This window comes from Aspergillus tanneri, assembly GCF_003426965.1.
Source record: "Aspergillus tanneri strain NIH1004 chromosome Unknown AapTan_3_pilon_pilon_pilon, whole genome shotgun sequence".
NCBI lineage: Eukaryota > Fungi > Ascomycota > Eurotiomycetes > Eurotiales > Aspergillaceae > Aspergillus > Aspergillus tanneri.
This window is the reverse complement of record NW_022984630.1, coordinates 3,282,643-3,308,371: the sequence shown is the minus strand read 5'-3', so window position 1 is coordinate 3,308,371 and position 25,729 is coordinate 3,282,643. Positions and strand designations below refer to the sequence as shown.

General features: G+C 50.1%; 12 protein-coding genes across 12 annotated transcripts; 4 read left to right on the top strand and 8 right to left on the bottom strand.

Moving 5' to 3' along the window:
* Window positions 1–80: 80 nt before the first annotated feature.
* Window positions 81–2,154, bottom strand: MSY1 (tyrosine--tRNA ligase MSY1; the record flags this gene model as incomplete). The annotated part of the gene is made up of 5 exons (XM_033569560.1): window positions 81–824; window positions 880–1,225; window positions 1,280–1,566; window positions 1,631–1,784; window positions 1,853–2,154. 5 exons carry the CDS (start codon window positions 2,152–2,154, stop codon window positions 81–83), a joined length of 1,833 nt encoding a protein of 610 aa, XP_033428366.1.
* Window positions 2,155–3,204: 1,050 nt separating this feature from the next.
* On the top strand, window positions 3,205–5,390 carry ATNIH1004_004894 (aspartate--tRNA ligase MSD1; the record flags this gene model as incomplete). Its single annotated transcript, XM_033569559.1, has 3 exons — window positions 3,205–3,418; window positions 3,502–4,208; window positions 4,269–5,390. 3 exons carry the CDS (start codon window positions 3,205–3,207, stop codon window positions 5,388–5,390), a joined length of 2,043 nt encoding a protein of 680 aa, XP_033428365.1.
* Window positions 5,391–5,761: 371 nt separating this feature from the next.
* On the bottom strand, window positions 5,762–7,333 carry cox10 (protoheme IX farnesyltransferase; the record flags this gene model as incomplete). Its single annotated transcript, XM_033569558.1, has 1 exon — window positions 5,762–7,333. One exon carries the CDS (start codon window positions 7,331–7,333, stop codon window positions 5,762–5,764), a length of 1,572 nt encoding a protein of 523 aa, XP_033428364.1.
* A 230-nt stretch (window positions 7,334–7,563) lies between these two features.
* On the top strand, window positions 7,564–8,532 carry ATNIH1004_004892 (putative monosaccharide-P-dolichol utilization protein; the record flags this gene model as incomplete). Its single annotated transcript, XM_033569557.1, has 2 exons — window positions 7,564–8,190; window positions 8,257–8,532. The coding sequence occupies 2 exons, from the start codon at window positions 7,564–7,566 to the stop codon at window positions 8,530–8,532; spliced, it is 903 nt and encodes a 300-aa protein (XP_033428363.1).
* A 127-nt stretch (window positions 8,533–8,659) lies between these two features.
* med8 (RNA polymerase II mediator complex subunit MED8) lies at window positions 8,660–9,457 on the bottom strand (the record flags this gene model as incomplete). Its single annotated transcript, XM_033569556.1, has 2 exons — window positions 8,660–9,260; window positions 9,333–9,457. 2 exons carry the CDS (start codon window positions 9,455–9,457, stop codon window positions 8,660–8,662), a joined length of 726 nt encoding a protein of 241 aa, XP_033428362.1.
* A 1,505-nt stretch (window positions 9,458–10,962) lies between these two features.
* Window positions 10,963–12,278, top strand: ATNIH1004_004890 (uncharacterized protein; the record flags this gene model as incomplete). The annotated part of the gene is made up of 3 exons (XM_033569555.1): window positions 10,963–11,961; window positions 12,019–12,136; window positions 12,190–12,278. 3 exons carry the CDS (start codon window positions 10,963–10,965, stop codon window positions 12,276–12,278), a joined length of 1,206 nt encoding a protein of 401 aa, XP_033428361.1.
* Window positions 12,279–13,488: 1,210 nt separating this feature from the next.
* On the bottom strand, window positions 13,489–14,723 carry ATNIH1004_004889 (uncharacterized protein; the record flags this gene model as incomplete). Its single annotated transcript, XM_033569554.1, has 3 exons — window positions 13,489–14,075; window positions 14,127–14,366; window positions 14,429–14,723. 3 exons carry the CDS (start codon window positions 14,721–14,723, stop codon window positions 13,489–13,491), a joined length of 1,122 nt encoding a protein of 373 aa, XP_033428360.1.
* Window positions 14,724–15,809: 1,086 nt separating this feature from the next.
* Window positions 15,810–16,598, bottom strand: ATNIH1004_004888 (uncharacterized protein; the record flags this gene model as incomplete). Its single annotated transcript, XM_033569553.1, has 1 exon — window positions 15,810–16,598. The coding sequence occupies one exon, from the start codon at window positions 16,596–16,598 to the stop codon at window positions 15,810–15,812; it is 789 nt and encodes a 262-aa protein (XP_033428359.1).
* Window positions 16,599–17,046: 448 nt separating this feature from the next.
* On the top strand, window positions 17,047–17,630 carry ATNIH1004_004887 (uncharacterized protein; the record flags this gene model as incomplete). The annotated part of the gene is made up of 2 exons (XM_033569552.1): window positions 17,047–17,214; window positions 17,286–17,630. The coding sequence occupies 2 exons, from the start codon at window positions 17,047–17,049 to the stop codon at window positions 17,628–17,630; spliced, it is 513 nt and encodes a 170-aa protein (XP_033428358.1).
* Window positions 17,631–18,409: 779 nt separating this feature from the next.
* On the bottom strand, window positions 18,410–19,121 carry ATNIH1004_004886 (uncharacterized protein; the record flags this gene model as incomplete). The annotated part of the gene is made up of 2 exons (XM_033569551.1): window positions 18,410–18,921; window positions 18,998–19,121. 2 exons carry the CDS (start codon window positions 19,119–19,121, stop codon window positions 18,410–18,412), a joined length of 636 nt encoding a protein of 211 aa, XP_033428357.1.
* A 1,579-nt stretch (window positions 19,122–20,700) lies between these two features.
* ATNIH1004_004885 (uncharacterized protein) lies at window positions 20,701–21,446 on the bottom strand (the record flags this gene model as incomplete). Its single annotated transcript, XM_033569550.1, has 2 exons — window positions 20,701–20,755; window positions 20,836–21,446. The coding sequence occupies 2 exons, from the start codon at window positions 21,444–21,446 to the stop codon at window positions 20,701–20,703; spliced, it is 666 nt and encodes a 221-aa protein (XP_033428356.1).
* Window positions 21,447–22,682: 1,236 nt separating this feature from the next.
* On the bottom strand, window positions 22,683–25,126 carry ATNIH1004_004884 (putative Patatin family phospholipase; the record flags this gene model as incomplete). The annotated part of the gene is made up of 3 exons (XM_033569549.1): window positions 22,683–23,883; window positions 23,946–24,790; window positions 24,851–25,126. 3 exons carry the CDS (start codon window positions 25,124–25,126, stop codon window positions 22,683–22,685), a joined length of 2,322 nt encoding a protein of 773 aa, XP_033428355.1.
* Window positions 25,127–25,729: the final 603 nt, after the last annotated feature.

Below are 25,729 nucleotides of genomic sequence, written 5' to 3'. Positions count from 1 at the left end.
AGGTACACGGTTCATTATATACACAGGTTTATCTTATAATAATACACAGATGGTGATGTCCAGCGGCCATGCTTTCTGTCTCACTGACTCTTAGTAGAATCCGGAAAAGTCGATTCAGGCTCCTGCTTCTCCGGCTCCCATCCAGGCGCACTGAGTCCCAGCTGTTTGAATTCCTCGTCGCTAACGATTGTCACCACTTTAAATTTCCATTTACCCAGCTTCAGGAATAGTTTGTTGCTGTCCACTATGAACTCCTTCGTTCTTTCCGCGGGCCATGTTAAGATAGGTGTAAAGGTTAATGAGTCCGTCATATGGCCACTATCTCCCGGCCGACTTCCGACATAAGCTCCCTTGTTAGAAGCGACCCGGTGTCCCTCGCTCTTGGACGACACCATTCCTGCCGACCAGAGAATCTTATGGAACTGTTGGTTGTAGACAAGAGACTTAGGCAGCGTGACTTGAATGCTAGGCATGTTGGCGAAGTTTGTCTGCGCTGCATACTTATTGCCAGATTGCGGGTTCGCGAAAGCTGAGGCAGGAGACTTCGCATAATTGGCAGGAATACCAGAGGTCTTGAGCAGGGGGCTTGGTTCCGCTGTCGATGACCGTGACCGGAACAGCTGACGGTGCTGTATAGCCACGGCGTCCGCCTCAGCTTTGCCATGAATAAGCTCAACAAACTCGGATGCCAGGGCGTGCTGTGCAACCCGTTTCGATGGGTCTTGATTCTGTTCCTCCATGATCTTGGCGATTTCAGGTAAGGGCAAGAAAGTGAACATCTTGAGATAACGCTCAATAGTGTCGTCGGGCGTACGAACGAAGAACTGCACATCTGGTCAGAAGGGCATACGAACCCATAACGGATACAGCTCAACTAACCTGGTATAGCTCAAACGTGGAGGTCATATCTTTATCGAGCCAAATGGCGTTGCCAGCCGACTTCCCAAATTTTTCACCGTTGGGCGCCGTCAACAATGGCGTTGTAAACCCAATGGGCTTATCTATATCGTTTTCCAGAGGGTTCTGGTCTTGCTCCATGACCGTGTTTCTGCTGATTGCTTTTACGGCATCCATGCCAAAGAGAATATTGCCATACTGATCTGTACCTCCGACTTGGACCTGCACACCTTTCTTAAAGAGAGTCCACCAGTCCCATGCTTGCATCAGAGGATAGGAGAACTCAGAGAAAGACATGCCGTCACCTTTTGTCAACCGATTCTTGACACTAGCCATATTGATGAGCAAAATGGTCAACGGAGCGTGGAAGTTGCGAACTCACGTTTCTCTACCCAGCATGGGACCAAGACGCATGTGCACCCCCAGATCTCGGAGCACTTCGACAAAGGGCATACTATTCCACCAAGTGTTGTTGTTTGTCAAAGACCGCCTCCAGGTCTTTTGTTTCTCATAGCCGTGTCTCCTTCCATATGCTTCGATGCTCGCGCCCAGTTTCTTCAGTTGCATATGCATACTTGCCATGTTCGCTTTCCGGACTGAAGAATGCACCTGTTCTCTTCCTTTTAATCTTCCTGTCGGATCACCGACTCGAGATGTAGCCCCTCCCAGCTAGTTTTCGTTAGCCACATGCCAGTGGACGCATCCTGGAATATTCAAATAGAGTATCACAGACCAAGAACGTGACCGGTAAACCCCAGACGTATCCCCATGCCAAAACCATAAATGGCAGCATATGGCCCACATGCATAGAAGGTGCCGTCGGATCCACGCCGACATATATACCTGTCCTCTTTTCAGTAAAAACCCGATGCAGTAGGTCTCGCTCCCTGCAAAATCCACGTCAGTTGGACAAGACTCCGGAGCAAAGTTGCGATTGAAGCGGGTGATCACTCACCCCACAACGTCATGTATCAGCCCTCTCTCTTCCAAGTGCTGTGCAAAGTTCTTCCTCTTGCCAGCTTTGATGTCCTTCGCAAATTTAGCCCATTCCATTTTTGCTTCTTCCACCCGCCTGAGGTACTGCTGTGTGACCCATCTTTTCTGTCTCGAATCACTCTCAGTTATATGACTGTTCAGTATAGGTCGAATAGCTTCGGGCTGGAGAGCATTCGCCTGCGTTGTTCGTGAATAGGCGCGAGCGACGCATATTGTCCGACGGGATGAAGAGGATACGACTGGAATACGAAGGCGTGCCATGTACGGCAGAGACCTTACCCGTGGCCACATGAAGCCGGTAGTGTGCTGGATACCGATCAATTGCTACCGGTGCAGCGGACTGATTCTCAATTGTGAGGGCGGTATAAGTGAATACTCCGTAGATTTTGGAGCTCCGGCGATAAGATACGGATCAGTGACGGAGAATCTTTGATGCGGAACCCACACGCTGCGGTGCTTCGATCCAAAGCGGTTCAAACCCCGATCAGGTTTACACATTACCTGATATTCTTTGTCAAGTCAAGCGGAGGGTATTAGGTAGTCAAATGACAGTATACTTAAGCTAAGAGGCTCCTCTACAGTAGGCTTCAAATACGACAAGAGAGTTAGGAGGACTGAATTGGATACTAGGTAATCTTTTGTTTCAAACTCTAAGAGCCAAAACTAATTCATAATTCATAATCTAATCACGGGTTGATTTCCAAGAGCCCTTTCACCATGCACTTCAACCTCTCTGTAGAAGAGAACAAGGCACATCCAGGGTCATTCGGCTCAATCAGGCCCCGTAAAGCAGTACACCACCAAGTATGTTGTATCAGAGATGCCTTCATCGCGTCCGTTGAAGTAACAAGGTAGTTGTGCCGAACGCCTATATCAGTCTCCCTCCATCCAGAACCAAACAGCCCTTAAGCCCCGAAAGGAGAGCCGCGAAGCTCCAGGAGGAGAGATGTATCAAATAGAACACGCTAGGCTTTCATCATCTATCGAAATACGACGTTAGCAAATTGTCCAAGGTGGAGTCACAGGAGCGTGCTCAACAGTAAGACTTACATGTTCAAAACTTGGAAGGATGGAGAAAAAAAACTGAACCAGTGAATTTCGAGCTTTTTATTTTGTCGTGCGGATTAGGCGCTAGGCTGTGTTTGGAAAGGCGGAGGCGTCGACCATGAACTGAGGATCGGCAGTAAATTATCGCCGCGTTTGCAGCGGACAACATTTTGAGCAGGCATGTGTTGGTGAATTGGGCTCTGCTGGTTCATTGCTTGTCCAATTCCCCCTGTGCAATTGCATTCCTTCACAATAAGTGCCAGCATGCTCCGAAGCAGAGTGGGGCGACTTTCCCCTCGCGTTTGCTCCAGCTACATCAAGAATTCCAACTATGTCCGCAGTAGATGCACTGGGCTGCAGTGGGGGATAAATGGTAGCATTGTATCAAGAAAGGCGTTCCATGCAAGATGTGCACTGCATGAAGAATTGAATGCGCACACAGAGTCTCAACAATTGCTAGAGCAGTATAAAGCATCCGGTATTCCACCTTGGCTTGTTGTTTCAACCGAGCTATCTTTTGGTTCCTCTCTTTCTATGAGCGCGGATATTGACAAATTATAGTTGAATTTCCTCCTGCCACATATGACTTCGAAACGTTTCTCTCGCAAGCAGCCCCGGAGCAAGAAGTGGTTTTGCATGGATATCTGGGAGATCGCAAAGATCTGTCTAAAAAATTATCATTTGTGCGCTTGACCGACCCGACTATGAAACACAGCATTCAGATTGTGTCGTTAGCAAAGAACGGGGCCTTGGAGAAGCTCAAGACAATCCGGGCAAATAGTCCCGTCGCAGTCCGAGGGAAAGTTCAGCAGAAACAGGCAAAAGGGGCTGAAATGGAGAAGACCGACCCTTGGGAAATTCAGCTGGATGATATCCAACTCCTGAACGACTTTCCAAAAGACATTTTCATGAAGTCCGACACAGTCTTCGCTCCCAGGCACAGATACCTACAGCTACGAGCGGATAGTGAATTGCGTGAAGCACTTCGATTCCGAGCTCAAGTACACAACGTTTGCAAGGAAGAATTAGAACAGTGCCGTCCTCCTTTCGTGGAAATCGAGACGCCTCTTCTTTTCAAGTCAACTCCTGAAGGTGCTCGTGAATTTCTAGTGCCGACGCGGAAGCGGGGATTAGCTTATGCGTTGCCCCAGAGCCCGCAGCAATATAAGCAGATCCTGATGGCAAGTGGGATCCCTCGATACTTCCAGTTTGCGCGCTGTTTCCGAGACGAAGATCTTCGTGCTGATAGACAACCAGAGTTCACTCAGGTAAGGAGATTCCACCCCTTTCAGCTGGAACTCCAATACTCACTGGTACTGTTTCCGTAGCTTGATTTGGAAATGTCTTTTGCTACCGGTGAGGATGTTATGCGGACCGTCGAGGGTGTCATCCGCAGGCTTTGGTCCACATTATTGAGCGACCCAGCTCCATCGGGACTATTTCGAAGAATGGCTTACGAAGAAGCAATGAGTCGCTATGGCTCAGACAAGCCCGACACCAGATACGGGATGGAAATCACACGCATTGGTCATCTCCTTCCCGCAGACCTGGTCAACAAAATTACCCCATTACTGGATCCGATCGTGGAAGTTTTCAAATTGGAAAACAACGACAACGACCCTGTCGCTATGGCGCAATTCATCACCCAATTTCTGGACTCCCCAGCGGGAGCGCCGTTCAACGACAACCCAGAAGGGGGCCCAGGAGTTTTTGTATACGACGCAAAGAAGCCTCTTTGTGGCCTACAGCCCTTCGGTTTCGAGGCTGCCGAATTCTTAGAAGACCTCTTGGTACCCGATCATGGCGACTTAATCATTCTTCAGGCCCGCAAACAAGCCCCTTTCGCTGGGGGCTCCACTCCCATAGGTGACCTTCGCCGTGCCCTCCACTCCGCGGCAGTTGCCTCCGGATTCAAACCCGCACCCACTGGATTTGACTTCCTTTGGATCGTGGACTTCCCTCTCTTTTCCCCATCGTCTGATTCCGAACCGGGCCAAGGCGGCGCCGCCGGTATCTCTTCCACTCATCACCCGTTCACTGCACCCAAGAACGCAGCGGACGTCGATCTCCTCCTAACGGACCCGACCAAAGTTGTAGCGGACCACTACGATCTCGTCGTCAATGGTGTCGAGCTAGGCGGCGGCAGTCGGCGTATCCACGACGCAGCGGTGCAGGAGTTCATCCTGCGCGACATTCTCCAGATGCGGTCCGAGCGGCTGGCCGACTTTGCACATCTCCTCGAGGCACTTCGCGCCGGTTGTCCCCCCCATGCCGGCCTGGCGTTGGGATTTGATCGTCTTGTTGCCGTCATGCTGGGAAAGGAGTCGGTGCGCGATGTGATTGCTTTCCCAAAGATCGGGAAGAGCGGCGAAGATCCAATGGTCAAGGCACCTAGTGCGATAACCGAAGAAGCGTTGAGCACGTATCACCTTCACCTAAGGGGGGAGTAAAGATTTCCATGCACTGTATAGACACCTTTAGATCCTCTAGCGCAATCGCTGTGTATATATGGGGGTTGATGTATGACATAGATGATACCCTATCTCATCTCTTTTCTTGTCTTTGCCACCAAAAGGATTCAAAAACTTCTGTACTGAACATCATAGGTTTATGGATGACGAGAGAGTAAGTCACGACCCCCGCAAGCACGTAAAGTAGGGTTCGTCAACTATATATATCTACACTAGAAGCCAAAACAAAAACACGTAATAAGAGCTGTTATACAAAACGCCATCTCGTACCGGGAAGGGAATCTAATACATGCACGAATATGACAAAAGTAGGCGTTTCTGGATTGTACAACTTTTCGCAATATATGCACTCACACCGAGGTGGCAGAACGAGAAACCGCCGTCGAATGGGATGAGGCTGAGTTCTGATTTAAAGCATCTTCAGTTTCTTCCTCATCATAATAAACGTAGTCATCCTCTTCCTCTTCTGGTAGACCGAAGGCATTTCTCCAAACACCATCCCACAGGCCCTTCTTAGTGACGAGACCGCCAATGAGAAGTACCGGAAGTTGCCAGATACTGGCCCAGAATAGACCACGTGCAGTGCCGTTGGCACCCTGATGTTGCCAGAATCGGTACGCCTCCTTGACTAACCAGCCGTTGGCGATTGTGCTGCCAACCAGGAATCCATGGCCCATGACACCGACCCACCAGAGGCCGATGGAGATCGGAAACATGAGAATGGAGTAGCGTAAAGCGACACGGGCGTTCCTCGCTGGGTTGGTCCAGCAAAGCATCTTATATCCAGCATTCTTATACTCTTCACGGATGGTATGGGAAAGGGCGTTAAAATGGGGGAATTGCCACGCAAAAAGAACAGCACCAAGGAGCCATCCACCAATACTCTCCTCACTAAAGAGCATGTCACGCCATGTGTCATGGCCCGTGGTCGCTGTCTGGCCGGCCGCCGCCACCCAGCCCATTAGGGGAGGGATACCTCCGACAATAGCCCCCACCCAAGTATTGATAACATGCACACGCTTCAACGGGGTATAGACAAATGCATACAGGCAGATGTTAGCGGCCGAAAGCGCTGTCACCGTGGGATTCGTTCCGAAGTACAACAAACCAAGACCCGAGGCAGCCGTCGCAATCGCGAACAGAACAGCGGCGCGACGGGAGACCAGGCCCCGTACCAAAGGCCTGTTTCTTGTTCGCGACATAAGCGCATCATACTTGGGCTCGAATATCATGTTCAAGGTATTGGCACTGCAGCTGGATAGAAACGTGCCCACGGTCAAATAAAGGAAGGTCAGGGTGGATGTCGAGAGAGTCGGAAGTGGTGCCATGGATGGATCGAGTGTGAGGAGAGAAGAGATGGGATACATCCCATATGCAGAGGTCGTAGTCAATATGATCAAGAAGGAGAGACGAGGCTTGGTGAGGGCGAGATAAGCGGCCAATTTGCGGCGGAGAGATGTTGCGGGGAGTGCGGAAGAAAGAGATGACAACTGTGCGGAGGCATCGGGGGGGATTACGGGCTCTTCCGCATTGTTTCCACCAGACTCTTCCTTTAGACGTTTCCTCCGGCGATGAGGCAACTCTGATCGGTCCAATTCCGAAGCAATTGGTCCGGGCTTGGTCTTATTCTCTGACAATGATGATATTGGGTCCGCAGCATTGGTGGGAGGTAACGAAGAAAACAGGCCATCCTTTCTTTCGGAGACACCCACACCTTGATTTGCCGAGAAATATGACTTGTTTAGGCTCGATGAAGCCTGTGGGCTACCTGCAATACTTGATTGTAGGCGCGAGAACGAGAAGAAACTGCGTGCTGCGGAGGGCGCATAAGAGCGATTGGGACGTAAAAGACATCGGGAGCACACGAGGAAACCCTCGCGAGGCGGTCCCAGCCTCCGTAAGGAGGGACGGAGGAGGATCATGGCGAGGAGGACATGTCAAGATCGAGACTCGAAACGCGACGAGAGAGAGAACGAGCAAGAGCAAACAAGAGAGAGAGAGAGGATCCCGTGATGCGGAAGAAATTCGTCGGGGCAGCGGTAGTGACCACAAGCGCCGTTATCAAATCCCGCTGCTGCGGTTGGTTGTCGATCGGTCTTTCATGTCAGTTGTCCTGTAGTCGTGAACCAACTCAAGGAGCCTATTTACAGTCATGGAGTCCATCCAGAAGGCTATCATCGATCCTCTCCAGCCTATCCTTCGTCCAGTTGTTTCGTCGCTGCCAGAACCGGTCCATGATGCCATCATTTCCCTGATTGGATCTCCTTGCTACAGAGCCCTCGTACTCGATCTCGATGTCACCAAAGATCCTTCCTGCACGTCCCTTGCCATCTCCAAGGCACTTGGGATTGCTATTGTGGGCGCAAGTGCTATTGTGAAGGTTCCCCAGATCTTGAAGCTGATCTCCTCCCGCTCGTCGGTCGGTGTTTCGTTCGTCTCGTACGCCCTGGAAACCACCAGCCTGTTGATCACGCTGTCTTACAGCGTGCGTAACCAGTTCCCCTTCAGCACCTATGGCGAGTCGGCCTTGATTGCGATTCAGGACGTTGTGGTTGGAGTGCTGGTTTTGACCTTTGCAGGCCGTCCGGCAGGGGCGGCGGCTTTTATTGCTGTCGTTGCGGCCAGTGTGTACGCATTGCTGGTGGACCACACTTTTGTAGATGCGCAGACCATGTCGTATCTGCAGGCTGGTGCCGGTGCTTTGGGAGTGGCAAGCAAGGCGCCCCAGATCTATACGATTTGGCGTGAAGGGGGAACCGGACAACTGAGCGCTTTTGCTGTAGGTGCCTTATGAATCTTAGTGTGATATGACAAGCATTGATCTGACCGGGATTGGTCTATCTAGGTTTTCAACTACCTCGCCGGCTCCCTGTCTCGCATCTTCACCACACTTCAGGAAGTGGATGACCAGCTGATTTTGTATGGGTTCTGTGCGGGATTTGCCTTGAACTTAATCCTGGCGTTCCAGATGCTGTACTACTGGAACAACCCCGTCAAATCAAAGAAGAAGCAGACATCCAAGCCCAAACCCGTGGCGAACGTTACTACTCCAGCAACACGCAGCTCCGGGGTATCTCCTAAGCCATCCGGCAAGACACCGACCACGCGACGACGGGGTTAGTCATGATGCTTTCTTTCTCGCGTTTGCAACAAAATCTCTCTAATCAATGCATAATTATTCCATCCATTATACGCGGGCATGCCAAAAGGAAACCCAGCCCCCTTTGTAACCGTAAATCCATCCACCGTCACCGCTGCCCCGGAAGCGTCCCTGTAGTCATATATCTCAAGATCTCATCCAAGGGAACCCCCGGCCCCGTCGGCTTCTGATGTGTCGCCTGTGCAATGTCAAACTCCAAGCCACTTCCCGAGCCCGATTTCCTCCTCACCCCGACGACCTCCATCTCATCTACTTCCTCGTCGTCCTCATCTTCGTCGTCCGACCGCTCATCATCCTCCAACTGTCTCTTCAACCCGGTCGCCACATTCTGGATGCCCAATTCCCTCTCCTCGAGGGTGAAATTCCCGCCCCAATTCCTCCGTCTCGCTTCCTGGTTCGCCTCCACAGGCGCCCAATGCCACAACTCCATCAACTCCATCTCACTGAGTGCCGACTGGTCCTGCAACGCGGATGTCCCGGCCTTGCGACCGCGCGCAACCCAGTCTTCGACACGGGGATCGAGCTTCGTCCGCAGGAGCTGCTCCAGGGTATTTGCCTGCGTACGGCCCGGGTATTCGGGGCCGGGATACGTGACCAGGGAGGTAAGGAGATCCCGGCTTTCGGTGAGGTGTTCAGAGACGCTGAGTAGGTTGTTGGATATGATGCTTGCTTGGGATTGGAGGGAGGACCTGCCATGGATCTAGTGGTTAGTTCGTTTTATTTTATTTTATTTCATTTTTGATGGGGGTTAGGTAAGGTACCATGAGGGGAGAGGGTTGCTTTGATTGAGACTGGCGATTAGAGAGGCTAGGGAGCGCGTGAGCTGTGCCAGACGCTGACGCGATTGCTCAAGGGACCTGATCTGGTCGGGAGTTGGAGCGGACATTGGGATGTTGGTAAGGACGAGGGCGGAAATATTGAAGAATGGCTGGAATGAGGATTGAGATGGAGACCGAGATGTCCGAAAGGGGAATAGTTCGTACGTATATATGGTCGACACTATACTTTCGATGTGCCCGAGAAGACAGGTTTTCGAACAACTAGATACTTGATTTGACAGGATGTGGGATTCCTGTCAGAAGCCTATGATACAAGAGTAAAGACACAGAGTAAATATTTTATTTAGGAATACTGTGGAGACGATAGTGTCTACAGGTGACGACACAGGTAGGGCGGACTCGGCGTCAATAGACTAGTCCAAATTATGTTTATCATGTGACTTATATAGCTGACGAGAGCTGTTCTCCAGCTGGCGTGACCTCCCTATTTCAATACATTACAACTTCTGGAGGTCTCTCTTCCCCTATTTTCGCTATTTTTTGTGACTAGTTCAAAACTAGTAGGTTTTACTCCCCGCTACACCCCTGCTGTGCTGCCATGTGGCTGGTTATGATACTGTGAGAAGAAATCTTAATTAGTTGTTAACTAGTTAGGAGCTTGTCGCTCTGGGATAAAGTAAGTTAGGACTAGTTGTGAACCGGGTCACCAACTGGTTGCTAACTAGTTCGCTACTGATTAGAATTTTGAGGATAATAAAGAGATAAAAGATAATTTATTGTAAAGAGGTGACCAGTGTGTACTTAAAAGCCCCAACTAACGCTAACCTCCCAAACTAGCACGTGACATCCCAAATAGCCTTAGATACCGGACGCCAAGTCCGCCTGGAACCTCGACGATATAGATATAACAATAACCAGTTCTGCTATGCTCCGCTACCCTGCTGCCTGCCTACATTATCTTACTATATAATGTCTATTCTACATATCTGTCTATTTCTAAACTGAGCCCCCTTCTAAACTCTGTTCTAAATGTTGGATTATATACTACTTACGTATTTATCTGGAGATGGTTGGTATGTAACTATGGTTAACTAGAACCTAAACCTGCCATAGTGTGCTATAAAAAGGCCGCCCACCCACGGGGACCAAAATCCGGGTCTAAAAATCCTTCTTCCTGATTCTAAAGATAGAATCAGCGTGGTCGCAAAGGATTTTTTTTTTTTTTTTTTTTTTTTTTTTTTTTCATTTTTATTACCATCGCAATAGTGGTACTTAGCAATTAGCACTGAGTTGCCTATTAATGCTTGCTCCGACAGCAGGCCAATCTTCAGGATCGAATCTATCGCTCATCGCATTGATTGTGCGGAGAGAGCAAAGAAAATGTACGGTTTTATTTATTTTCGTAGCCTGCTGACAGCCAGAACTAAGGCCCCATTGGAAGGATTGATAAGGCCCCATTGGAAGGACTGAAGCCGAAAATGGATCGCTCCAGCATACTAAGTTAGATAGATGCTAGCGGCCTCAACGGTGTCTTAGAAACTGTCAACTATCTCGTTGTTGAGAATCTTTCATTTCTAATGTATCGATCGGAGAGCACTTCATTGTTTTCTTTATGATATCCTTTCGCAGTCGTACCAAAGCAGCTTTGCTTATTTCTCCTGTTCTGAGCCTCCTGCTCCTCTGCTATATCTTCTGGCCAGGTTCATCAACGATCCTAGGCAGAGTTATCATTCCCCATGCACATAAACCGCCGACCCATTCATCTAAGAACTCTTGCCCCGAGCTCCCCGGCATCGCAGATGTCCAGGTGGTGCTAAAAACGGGGGCCACAGAGGCCATGCACAAGGTTCCCATTCATTTTAACACAACTCTGCGATGCATCCCTCACTTTGTTCTGTTTTCGGATTTCGAGGAAGACATTGGAGGGTTCCATCTCCGCGACGTGCTCCGCAACGTCAATGAGAGCATAAAACAGACCGTTGCGGATTTCAACCTCTACAACCGTCTGCGAGAAGGCGGACGCAGCGCCCTCACGACGGATGACATGAATGACGACCCCAGTACACCGAATGGGAAGCCTGAAAACCCCGGGTGGATACTCGATAAATGGAAGTTTCTCCCGATGATTGACGAGACCCTCCGTATCCGAGACGACGCGAAGTGGTATATCTTCATGGAAGCAGATACCTACTTGGTGTGGCCCAATTTAATGGCCTGGCTGGAACGGTTCGACTCCAGGAAGCCGTATTATATGGGAAGCGCGGTGCAGATTGGCGATGACGTCTTTGCGCATGGTGGGTCTGGATTCGTGCTGTCAAATATAGCCATGCGGAAGGTCTCTGAATACCGCGCTGCTCGGATTGCAGAGTGGGATGCATTTACAAATGGTCACTGGGCGGGAGACGGTGTGCTGGGGAAGGCTTTGAAAGACGCAGGGGTCAATCTTCTCCGGTCTTCGTCAATGCTTCAAGGTGCCACTCCTTGGACCTTTGGTTATCTCGCCCCAGGGAAAGACAAGGGCTCTTGGTGTACTCCTGCAGTGTCATACCACCATATGGCTCCCAGTGAAATTCAAAAAATGTGGCTGTTCGAGCGGGGCTGGTCTTTACAGGTAAGTGCCAGATGTTAAATCTCATTTTGTGGTGTGGTTCATAACGAGCTATATCAGGGGAAAAATTCAACCCTCCTGCACAGTGATGTCTTTGAAGAGCTCATTAAGCCACGCTTAAACAAGACTCAAGATAACTGGGACAATCTCTCCGCGGATGAGACCAAACATGTGGCTGGTAATCTTGCGGAATGTGAAGCGCAATGTACTAACGATCCGGAATGCCTTCAGTATTCCTATCAGGCGGGAAAGTGTCTGATCTCGCATTCAGCCAGATACGGAGAGATCAAGGCTGGGGTAACCTCGGGTTGGATCCCTGAAAGGATCAGGAAAGCAGCTAGGAAGTTGGGCTCGTGTAGAAAGGTGAAATGGATTACTTCATAATGAAATAATGAACTGGATAGTTGTATTGTATGCGATACTCGACTTCTTTCTGGTAAAGAATGACACATGTATTCTAACCTCGCGGCACTTTTAATCCTGCCGTTGTACTGGTCTGTCTGCGTTCCTGCCCTCCATACCTATCATAGTCTGGACAGGAGGCATACCGATCTTGGTAACTCTGTATCCCTCAACTGGCTTGACTGAACCAGGGATGCTGTAGCGCCTCCCTCGCAGTTATTCTCTGTGGATCTAGACTTGTCATCTTACCCACCAGGTCTAAGACCAGGCTCCACATTAATCCCAACGCTCAAATTGCTGTTTGGGATTCTCTTGGCCAAAACTGGCGACAAGAACCCACGCCCGAATCCCATCCCTTGTCGATTCAATTCTGCCGATATAATTCCATTCACCGGAAGCAAGAATCGGCCAACTCGAGTAGTAGACAATGTATTTTCCAATAGTGAAATTGCTGGAAAATTAAAAAACCAGCTACTAGAACCAGAATAGAACTAGACAAATCGTCCCCAGAATCATCCCTGAATAAGTGTTCACACCCATAGATCCAGACATCGAAACTACACTTTGTGGAGCACCTCCCGATGGTCCTATACAAACCCACCAGATCAAGCTAACCACCCATTCCAGAACGTCGCTGCCTAAGAGACCCAGAAGAACCCCTCAATACTATAATATCTTACATTCTTCAGACCTATAAAAATAGCTTGAATCGGCCAATCAAGGGTCTCTTGGCAGGGCATGGCTATCTTTCTATTTGTCGAGATTTGGACCGCCCATGTTTATTTTTAGCGGGCGCTTGGGGTGCTTGGCTGATTCCTCTTAGTTACCTATATATTTCTTCCCTTCTCTACTGTTCTTTAATATATACATCGTTCATTTTTACTATGCTAAAACACCATTATCGCGATCAATCAAGGCAATGTCATAAACAGTCAACTCAGCAATCAAAATCCGATGTTAATGCTCGCTTATAGAATGGGTATATCGTCCACTTCGCATCAGAACAAGGAAATGGGAACGGATGCACAACGACAGCTTCCTCAGGTATGGACTGCCCTCGCTACCTGCAGTCCAGTACGTCATTCCACGGATAGAGGACCTTTGTGGCCCCTACTTAGGCCACGCCCACTACTGTTTCTGCGACGGCGGTGCCCCAGAATAATGTTGAGGCTCGACCCCCTTCTCCTTCTCGACTGAATACGTCGTAGACGGTGCTTGCATTGACGACTCACTTGCTGACGCATAGTGGGATTTGGAAAACCCCACAGTCTGCTGCTCGCGGCCATCGCTGTCCACGAAATTGAACCCCGCTCCATACCCGTGCTGCGTGCCGGGGCTATACATATCATGGTATTGGCCCCAATTGCCCTGTCCAGGTGTGCTGATGGTGGTGTCGTTCCATCGTGCGTGCAAGTGTCCCGAAGCACGCTCCCTGCGGGCTTTCCGGCGACGCGACCTGATAAAGAAAAAGCAGCCGACAGCCAGGGTGCACACCAAGATAATGAACCCGAGAATCGGAAGCGCAATTACCAGAGCTAGATTCTTCACGCCAGAACCACTAGTGCCCGACGGGTTGATCAGATCGACCGTTGATTCGGGCAGAAGAGACTGGCTGAAAATGCGAGTCGGGTTGATGGGGAATTCTTTCCCACTGGGGACTGGGAAATGACAATTATAACGAAGAGCTTCGAGGACTACATACGCCACGTTCGACCCTGTTAGGCACAGATTTTGCAATACGAAGGATAAGAATGGGAGGCACTCACAATTTGCCATGTAAATCTGCCCTGAGGTGAGATTGTAGCAAGACTCGCAGTCGCTGATCACATTGTCAGCAAACGCCGTGGAACCGCACCAGCTGTCGAAGTTGTTGCCACTGGGATTCTTGAGGTCATATTCTACCGCCAAGTCGAGGCTTTGGCAATTCACCGTGCACTGGCTCGACATATTGTTGATATTTTCCGGGAACCCGTAGACACAGGTGGTAAACGCGTATCGGAGGTTATCTGGGGGGTGCATTTTGCGTCAGAAATGGTCTTCTTGCCCTTCAAGAGCGCTGGATACGTACAGAGTCCCCAATCCACATCTGTCTGCCCGGAAGCTTCATCGGAATAGTTACTGCGCAGTTGACACTCGACACATGACTGGAATTTCGAGCCCCTCGCCGTGTCACTGAAATCTCCATCGAGACAGACAATGTCGGAACCTGTCGTGCTGTTCGAACGCTGATTACACTCGTCCACGCAAGGAGAACCATGAGTGGTGCGCAGTGCAACCACCGGAGTCAGCTGGCCGAAGCCGAAAAGTAGGAGGGCTACCGCCCAGACCGTAGTAGGCCTCGCTGCGTCCCAAGAGCCGAGCATCTTGGTATCGAGATCGATCGTTCCCCGACGCATTCGGTACTAGGAAAGTACTTAGGTCTACGACCACCGAGCAAACAGGAAAGTCGGATGACGTATAATCAGGTCAACTGTTCTAGCATCGAACTCCCCGGCTGGGCTTGGTGATACAGCAGGACGAAGAGACAAGGAAGACGAGGAGAATCAGCAGGAGTGGCAAATGTCACGACGGTTGGCCGGGTTGACATGCTCGGTTCCTTCCGTGGACTGATAAAGTACCCGCAAAGAGTCTGGGACGAGGAACATGGCTCGTAACGACGTCCAAGGACTAGTCAAGTGAAAACAAGCATGGAGTGCGGGTATGATGCGTGCTGGGCGCTAAGAGAACCTCTCAGAGCTGCCGACGAGGAGTGGCACGGTGATCCGGCCTGTGCCCCGGTCCACTGGGATTGAAAGGAGTGTGATTGTGACTGTGACGAGTCGTGCAGCACGCATCGACGCTCGTTGGAGCTCGTTATTTGCCGATCTCTCGACCCCTCATCATGGCGACATAGAGCGATTGGTGGACACAATAAAGTCCCTTGTCTCTCAGGAGCATCGCCGAAGGATGATTAGTGCTGTCAGAGATGGGATGAGATGGATGAGGGGCGTTTGACGCCGTGATGGTCGAAAAAAAGAGGAGAAAAGTCTACGAGCGAGAGAATCAATAGCTTAATGGAACGGTGCAGGGTGCAAAACGGGGGCCCTCCCCGCCAATAGTCATATAGTATTCCAATGGTGAACAGGGAGGCTAACTGGTATTACCCAAAAGTCCTATAGTAATATATATATATATATATATATTTTTAAAAAAAAAGAGAAAGAAAAGAAAAAGAAAAAAAGAAAAGAAAAGAAAAAGGAAAGAAACCAAAACAAACATCCGCCCCAAAAGAGAAAAAAACAAAAAGAAAAATAGACAAAATCGAGACGCCTCAATGCAAAATAGAAATAGTCCCTTTCTCGCTGGCGGTAACCAAAGAAGCCCACTAATAAAACGGCCAAACAAAGGGAAGAAAAATCAACCAAAATGCCATCCATGACTCGTAGTACAGTCCCATCCTCTTCCCATCCTTACCCATAGAGCTCGTCGTACGATGGCACTAGTTCCTGGACAGGTTCGGGCTCTCGCCGTCGAGTTGATTTCTTCTCGTAGTGCGTAGGAGGATGGTGATTATGGTGATGATACATGAGTCGAGGATCCTCCGATGGTAACGAGGTGAAACTAGTATGGTGCGAACTCGCTGTCGTGGGCTCCGTGGTTGTGCTCTGTAGACTACATCGACGCATGCGAGAGGTCACCGACAACGGAGGCGATTTAGATGCCTTTCCATAGGGATCTGCTTCGTCTCGGGCTCCTGCACGAGATGGACCCTTGGGATATCGATCTCGAGGTCCAGCCAGGGCAGATGGAGCGTCATTCCCCTCATCCTCCTCTCTGGAACCGTCGTTGGAATCCGCGTCCCACGTCCTGGGCCTGCTCTTGGATCGACCGCGGACTTTGGAGTCATAATGGCCAGTGGGGATGGTCATAGTTGAGTCAACGGAGGCTTTACGGTCCCCTAGATATAACGGAGTGGGCATACGTGATGAACTGCCTGATCGATCGAGAGCATCCACCGAGCCATGCCGTCTGCCATGCTCCGATGGCCTTCCGGGTATCATATTAGACACGCCCCCAGAGGGTTGATCCCACTGACTCCAGGAGCCTTGGGTGGGATAGGTGATGGACACATCGCCCCATCGAGCATGAAGCTCAGATGATAGCTTTCGTTTTCTTCTTAGTTTTTCGATGATGGCCGTCATGATCCTCCGTGGACGTTTCATGAACTGACGCCTGGAGAGCCGAGGCTCGGTCAGCATGATGATATACTCTTTATGGATTACAGAAAATCATCAAGTCATACACACGACAAGACAGCGTAGAACGCTGGACCACAGTTCCCAAAGCAAGGCCAAATAAAATAAAAATTCATAAAAGAGGAAGCCGAGAATGACGCATAACTGAGGACAGCTGAGCCACGATGAACAGTTCCCGGGTCTTACCAATACCCTCCCCCCCAAGAGACCGGAAAGAGGGATAAAGAAAACGCGTCAGAGGTCGAGAACAGCCAACGGCCTGCCTGCATGAAGAGAGGATATATTAAAGCATATCCCGTTGAGCGCAACCGCTTGCCGTGCGCATCGCTTCGAAGCCTGACCTAGGAAGTTCAAAAGGCGGGAATCCCCCAATGTTTTTTTTTTTTTTTTTAATCAAATCAAATCCGAATAATTAAACCGCCAGTCCAACGGCAACGGAAAGATCACCTCCATGAAAGTCCGACGAGACCTTCAGCAGGCCACCTTCTCACCCAGTGCGACGACGCGTTACGGACCCGGTAGTCTGGGTCCTCCCCCTCCTTTACACCCTCCTGTCGTTCCGGTGGGAGGCCCATTGGATTTGGGGGGGATCACCACGGTGGGTTGGAAGACGGCACCGGTAGCAACAAACTATTACTGGCCCTTCGCATCCGGGCTGTGGCAGGCGGCGCAGTCATCGTGCTTTAGTAGACATGGATGTCGGATGCGTCCGTCGGCTTGGCATGGCGCTTCTCTGACCAGCTCGTCGTGAGTGGGACGATTTTCCTGGCCGTCGTCGTATCAGCCCCGCGAAGCAACAGCCCCCGCCAAGCCATAGAGGCTGCATGCATTGGCCTGACTGGCGAAGTGTCAGGCGTCATGACGAGATCATCGTCCATGGCGCTGGTCGGGCGGCCAAGTCCTAAAAAAGAGGGGGAAACGACAGCGCGATCCAACGCCGTCACCGCGCCGTCGTTGGCTGCTCACGGATCAAGCACACGGTTGATCGTCACGGTTAGCCCCGAGCCATCCACAGAGCTTATCTACGCGCCGTGACGGAGTCTTCGTCTTGGATCCAGCTGGTATCACTCTGCAGGTCGTCGAGTTGGTCAGTGTACGGACTAGTCGTTATTGTACCTGGGTACTTAGTTGGCACCTAATCCCGTATCGGGGCAGGTATGGCTGGACTCGACTGGACTGCACTGCACTGTACGGAGTACTTTGGGGCCAGTGAACCCAGAGGGGAAGACGCTTGTCTGCAGGATGGACTTGGCTGGCTCATCGGGTGACCAGGAAAATCCAGACGAGCAGGGATTGGATTTGGAATCGCATCTTGAGACGAATCAGTGGTGGAAGACAGACGACGGGAGTTCCTCCGTGGCACTGGCTGCAGGAAATTCTCCATGGCGAGCCATTCATGAGTAATTGTTAGCTCTTTGTCTTGTATGTACCGTGGTTAGGAAGGAATCCCATTAATCCGTCCATGTCAGTCTTTGGCCTTTCATCTCCCCGGTTCAGGTTCAGGTTCCCATACTCAATCCAGATCTTATCCTGCAATTCCAGATGATACTCCAGGACTGAAGTAGGCAGTGCTGTATCTGTATCATAACGGTCGTTTAGCATTCGTCCAGGTCCATATCCACAATGCTACCTGGCAAATCGGTGGCTAGGAGCACCATCATCTCCAGAAAGATCTGAACTCCTTATCATTATCATCATCATAGCCACAAAGAACTCTAGAGAAGTCAAACCATGTTCCAAGCGCCATCGCAAACCAAATATAACGGCATTGAGTCCAGAATATCTAGAACTGACTCTCCCGTGGTATCTCATACTCAGAGGTTGGTGTTCAGCTTCGACAGAGTCGGTTTTGGCCGTCGAAGAGGATTCGGCAACTGCGTCGACCGAGACCCTTCTGGCGATGAGCTGGCCAACGGTCCTCCCTGGTCGAGTCCACCAATATACGTTGTCGATCGTCGATCCGACCTCGAGTCCCAGGGACTCACCATCCAGGACGGCTTGACGGTCGCTGGCAACCGGCTGATCCCAGAGTACCTGGACGGGTCATACACAGGTAAATGTTGGTACACTGGTGGAGGAGAATCGTGCGACGTTCTCCCTGGGGATGGATTTTGGCTCTGACTCTGACTCTGCACTTGTGACTGCCCTCCAGGACCATACGATAACGACGACGAGGCTCTCGTCGGTCCCATTTCCAGATCCCCCGGGGCAAATCCGTACGCCTTGTATCCCTCCGACGCATGCATAGCCAATACCTGCTCTTCAAAACGCCGGATTCGATCCCACTTCCTCTTCTTGAAGAGAACAAAGAAGATCCCCGCGGTAACTGTCACGGTCAGTCAACCGAACCGCCCATTGTTGACGTTGACTCCGTGGAACGCAAAGGGATCACTGGTACATACTGGCTATGACCACGACACCTCCTACCACCACTCCTATGATGATACGATTTTGAGATGCCACGGACGAGGATGATTCGTCGGATGATTGGTGATCTTCGACTCGGACGCGAAGAGGGAAAGCCATTGTTGAGAGGAAAGCAAAGTCCCAGGGGGAGAGGGATTGGCTTCTCGAGAAGTGAATCTATCAGGAAACAATGCAGGACGGCAAAAACCACCTTAAAGAAGCACCCCTCCCTCTCTCACACACACAGACCTCCGTTTCAGTGTGGTGCTTGACGAAATCTATTTTAGGTAGTCTCAGTACACCGGCAGCAGATCCATTGTATAGATGGAGAGGGGAATCACTCCCAACCGATCTGTTCTCGGGATCCTGCCAAAAATAGCCGTCCGTTTAACAGAAATAGTAAACAAGAGACCCGTTCTTCTGCAGACATCGTCGGTCCATTGGTTGGGGGGGAAAGTTGAATGATGCTTTTTCCACGCGCCTACTTCGTGTTGGCGCCAATGAGAAGTTGCATCCCCCGCATTAGACTGGTCTATTTGTAGATGAGATGCTATTAAAAGACCATATCATGCATGAATTAATTCGCTTCTTTGTGCCTTCTACAGGATATATATAGACCTGTGTAACTAGATCGAGATGAGATCTTCAGTGCCACTCCGATCGCCTTCTCTCTATATAGGATCGAAACTGACCCCTCAGTAGTGTACGGAGTACAGATCCAGCGATACCCCCTATGCAATGAAATATACTTCTACTGCAAATTCCATCTTCTCCCATTGTGACAACTAAGAGGCTAGGCCCTTGCAAACAAATCTAGACGGTCGCGTTCTAGCGGTGGATAGAACCTGTAGCGCATCGCTGCTGAGAAGCAATGCTCGACAGTATGGCTAGGAGTGTCATGCAGATGTGATGTACCTAGTACTCCGTACTTTGGTTCTGAAGGCATCGGGGAGCGGCACGTAAGGCGTATTGCAAGAGGTAGAGCTGTAGCGAAGAAAAGGAACTGCGATGGTTGAAGATATGTCCTCATACGCACAGTGTATACATGACAAGGTTACTTACCTTGGGAAAATTCGAACCTCCGGAGTGGATTTCGCTCGAGAACTCTTGGGCTGATTAGCTGTGAGTTTAGCATGTAACTCTCCATTTGAGAGAAGTCGAGAGGGAGTCGTAGCATCTATATTCAGTATCCACGTTGAACCTGGTAGGTTGCTGGATAATGGATCAGATTCCGTTCGTAGTGCATCTCTATATCCTGCAACTCCCTGACCCGGGAATTTGGATATTAGTCTATAGATGAGAGTGTAGTAAACGTTAGATTTCGGGATGTGGGTACTTATACAAGGAGCACATGCATCCTATAATATTACCAGTTCATCATGCTGGCTCGGGGACAGTCATCCTTAGTAAAATATCAATAGAGAGTAATGTATAGCCGTAGAATTGGTCCATCGAATTAGATAATATGAGTTGAACAATATAATGATTAATCAGTTGAAATCAAGTTGAGCAAATAATTATGTTCAAGATATTCGACATATTTATGTTTCATACCGAAATATTCAAATTCAGCTACAAGCGCCATGCCATGACCTCATCAATTAGATATGCAACCATGATATCCTGTAACACCATGCAATAAGCCAAAAAAGAAAAAAGATTTTTTATAAAGTAACATCATCCATAAATGTCTTCCGGATCAGGCACCATAGTCGTCGTCAAGTATCTCGACATTCGCTTCTTCTTCTTCCCCCCTGGTGACGAGCTCGTTACAGAACTATAATCCGAGCTGCTCCTATACCCAGATCGAGAAGACTGACAAGATCTTGCATACTGATACGTATGAGAGACATCATCTGGGTGGGATGTACGTCGGTCCCGTCTACCGCAAAATCCGCTATGAACGTCGTCCCGCGAGCGAGAGCACGCAATTGGCGACGCCGCCCGATCCTCCGGGTATTTCGTTCCAGCAGGGATGTACTTGAATCGAGGAGAAGGGTGATCCTGCGTGGCGACATGCTCCGCCACCTCGGTGGGATAGTCCTGATGGATGGGCTTGTATGCGAACTCGGTCCTTCGCTCCGAGGCACCACGATCGTTGCCGGGATGACTATCCGCGGACTGTTTGGACCGAGGCACCAGACGCACTGAGAGGCGGCGAGGATTCAAGGTACTCATGGAGAAAGGCCTTTGTCGGGATGGAGTGGTGTTCTTGGTTGACTGAGGCGCGTGATCGTCGGCGTGGGGGGCCCTGGGAGGATGGTCGGGAACGAATCCCGGACCGTATGCCCGGGTACGGTGGGCTTCTTGATGAGGATTGTCAAATTGATTCCATGATCCATCTGTTGGAGCAGAGATGGTGACATCGCCCCATCGTTCATGGAGCGGCTTGTAAGAGTCAGGCTTGCGGAACCGGTTCAAGGGACGACCGACAATGCCTGCCATAGTGATAGATAGATGGGTAGATAGAAATGGGAAGAACTAATGTAGAAGATTGATGCCAAATCCAATAAGTTATGTGTACGGTCAACTGAAGAGCTCTGGGCAATGGAACAGCACAACGTGAAGCTCAGTCTCTCAACGTAGGTGAGCTAGAACGCAAGGAAGACGAAAGAAGAACACAAATCTTTAGAACCCGAATAAGAATAAGAGTAAAGGTCAAGCCCAGACCAGAGCAAAAGCCAAGTATGATTTCGCCCAGACTCTCGTGGTCCGTTCGTTCGTTGTCGGCTAGGACGGCGAATGGAGGATATAAAAGCTTGTCCACGAGCAAGCTATTCCTGAGGATTGCTCTGTTTCATCGTCTCGCCAGAATATCACACTGCTTCATGCATCCCATATCTACGGTGTTGTTTCCAACATTAGAAACAAAGCAAAACACCGTCGTCACGCTCTCTGGTCATATGTAGGATAACCGCCGGGTCGGGGATGAGCAGCGGGCAGATGCATTAGTTTGTGAATGATCGTCACCCGGAGGCATCCTGATTGCTTGAGCTGTTTTATTCTTAGCCAAATCTCCTGGATGGAGGTCTATAATAAGGACATAAACAGCGTAATTAGCCTGGTCAGAGATGTTAATTAATTCGCACAGGGGTCCCAAATTTAGAACCTTTTGACTGAGAGTCGCTTGCGTCGAGCCAGGCGCCGACAAGGATCCTGAAACAAACCATTTCGATTCACCAGCTTTGTTTGGGGGGGGGAACGGGTTGGTTCTAATTTTATCACCATGCATCGTGAGAAGTTGAGTTAATCACTACCGTAAATTTTGGCGGTTATGCGAGAGTGGTCTATCTAAGTCTTCGAGCGTTGCGAATACATACACTCGCGCTCCTATATACATAGATCCACGAAAGTACTGTGCATCGGGTGATAACATGTAGCCCAAGATAGATTCTCCTCAATAACGCCGGTGTTCGAGACAATGCAAGTGCTAGCGCTAGCCCGACGTGAAACATATCTAGGCAATTCACAAGACGACCGACCAAACTCCAGGATTCGATGTTGTGTAAACAAGCCAGGGATAATAGAATGCGAGGGTCCAAGACAAGAGAACGAGAAATGAAAGTGCTAAATACAATGGACTCAAGGTCGAAAGATAGCAACTCTTCCAAGGTAAATAGGTAAAAATTGATTCTGGGATCGAGAGAATGTCATCGGTCAAATTCAAGTTGGCCAGGTTCCTCAATTTTTGTGGTGGAGCGATGTGTAGGGGGAACCGTAGGCTCCAGTGGGCGTCATTCGAAGTATGTGGCTTTGGGAAGCTGATATCGGTTTGGTGGACAATGTATGATCCAAGGAAGAGGGAACATTCACCGGGTGGGGAGGACACAAATAAAATGCACCTGCGGATGACTGCCTTGCGTACGATATGCGATGCGGAACAGGCCGGTGGAAGGAATGGTCGTGAGAAGTCGGTTCCCAAGAAGCTGGCTGTCCCATCAGTCTGGGTCGTTCGAGGGATGGCAGTTGTGAGTCATCATCGCTGTCAGAATCTGTGAGGGACCACTCATCGTTAATGAAAGGAAAGAATCTCTGATGGTTATCGGCCCGTTCCTCAGTCGAACGATCTGGTGAAGTGTGGCTCATTTGCTGATCCGAGGATACGGCGCTACAGGTTCTTCTCAGCTCTGGCTTCAGAGTCTGGCCAGTCACCTTCTTGGACTTTTCAACTTCATGCCCATACGAGCTTCTTCGGTTCAGCCACTGTCCTCTCTTTCCAGTGTGGCCAACAGCCTCTGCCCGATGCTTGGAAAGGCCAAGGATTCTCAAGTCGACCTGGCTAGGACTGAAGGTGACTCTGGCCCGCATTTTCTGGATCGCCGAGTCCAAAGCGAGTTCGATGGCACAGTGATTTCGAATCTCTCGGATCTTGGGCCAGGTTGCGCGTTCCCCGCTGAGACACGCCTCAAGCATAAATTCCGTCGTCGGGTTTTTTAGTATCCGAGGAAGGTTGGTGTACCGTACCTCGGGATATATATTGATATCTCCTGAGTATTTCTGATTGACAATAGAAACAGTTTTACTGAGGGAAGTCGGAAAGAAGCCCAGCTCGGACAGTACCGTCATCCGATGCAACAATTCATCTTTAGCAAGTTGCGTCATAGTATGGACCCAACTTGGAGCGGACGAAGGGTTTCCCTCCCTTGGACTTGGATTGTTGTTCTTTGGAAGAAAAGGAATAACGTGGGGATTGACCTGCGACACGATGAAATGATTCACGTTGAACATTTCTGACAAGCGCGTCATTGGTAGATCGCCATCGACAGACCCATCGATATATTGCCGGTGGAGGTCATACCAAGGAATTACTTCACTGGTCTCGGGATCCTTCGCTTTGAGCATAAAGGGTGAGAACACTAGGGGGACTGAGCAGGAAACGGCCCTAAGTAAGAGTTAGTTCTGCAGGGATCAAATTTGGAGTAGATTCGGGGGGAGCAAGCCTACACGGCAGACCAGATGAGCACATTAGGAGCCGTGATATAATTCAGTAGCCTGGGTAGCTCGTAAATCCCAGCACTGGAGACACAGATGTTGAGAACTTTGCGCGTTCTGTTGTATGCTTCTTGGAAGGTAATATCACCCAACCAGCCTCTCATAAACTGGGCCAGGTGTTGTATATCCATGAAGGTCCCATGCTTTAAGAACCGCGATATCTTCTGCAGGGCATTTTCTGCTGGATTTTCCTCTCCAAAAACATCAAAATCCCCATAAGCGAATGTTTCCAAGAGCTCGGGAATCTCGTCGTCTGTGCGAGTGCAGAAAACAGAGCAAACAATGCTGCCTGCTGAAGCGCCTGACATAATGCGAGGAAGAAGCTTCGCCTGCCAGAGAGCCTTGAGCACCCCAATATGGTACATCCCAAACGTTCCCCCGCCAGAGAATAACAAAGCGCTTCGACCAAAGGCTTGTCTGGCCGCTAGAAGCTGGTCAAGAATATGCCGCAATTCTAACCCATCACATCGATTCTTTCCAGACAGCTCCACCAGCGTCGATATTGTACCAACCGCCTCGGTGATGTATCGATCGATCAACGCCTTGGTGCCAACATGAGAGTGGCTGTAAAGGGAAGTATTGGACATGTTGCCCAAGTCTCGACTCAGGGAGGTCCGAATGAGATACAGCATGCGACTGACATCGCAGCTAGCGCGCGCATCTTTGAGCTGCTTGAGGCGTTCTTGGACCAGCTGAGGATCATATTCCGAGCACTCGAACATATTCTTCCAGGTTTCGTTGTCCTCCAGCTCGTCCAACCTGCACGCGCAGTCTTTCCACTCCTCATAAGATACGGCCTAAAACGCGTCGTCAGACATACCATGCGAATGAGATCAGCCAGAATCCTGTCAACGTACATTGTGCATCTTGAAATACAGAGACCGGCGGCGGTCCTCCTTGCTGGTAATCCCCCTTCGGTTGTCACTGGAACGATCGTTCCCGGGGGAGCCATACCACCATCTGTCACCGGCCCAGGCCAAGGAGCCTTTCACCACCGAGGATAGCGACGGGAGAGAGGTGAGCTTGAGCAGAGACCCTCTCTGAGTCAGACAAACCGGTTTCGACGCCAGCACGCGTTTGTCCTTGCCATAGCAATGAGGGCGCACTAACGTACGATCAGGAAACAGGGACATGACATCCATCCATCCGTCTATAAACCCGAACTAGAACCCTATCTCATTCGTAGAAGAAGAAATACATTGATTGAAAGAATTTAGAGACCGAAGAATGGAGGGGTATATGGTAGCAATGAATAGTGAAAGAATGCAATACGTGGCTTGGAATGAACCGTTCCACTGTGCGAGCCGAAATAGCGGTAAATTTGGGTTAGTCTCGCTACCCTAGAATCATCTCTTATGCCCCAGAAAAAACCACCTGGGGGATCGATGCTCCCAAATATATGAATGGATGGATCCAAGGCGGCCCAAAGGAGTTCCACCTTGGTGAGTGGTCCAGCGACGTCACGAGGGATCCCGACTAGCCGGCGTGATTTGCCTCAGGCCCGGTTCGGTTGCTGCCGATCGCCACCACCAAGATATCATCATGGGATCCTTTCTGGTTGGGGGAGGGATGCGCGACGGGCCAGGTTTCCAGCTCCTATTACGTAGAAGCCTACTGTGCTGATGTTGTGACATGTTTCTGTTGAAATAGTCCAAATTTGGACACCAAAGATGTGGCCAGGATCTTCAGCCTTGTCTGTGCGGTGACCAGCGCCGCATTATTTCGACTCCCCCACC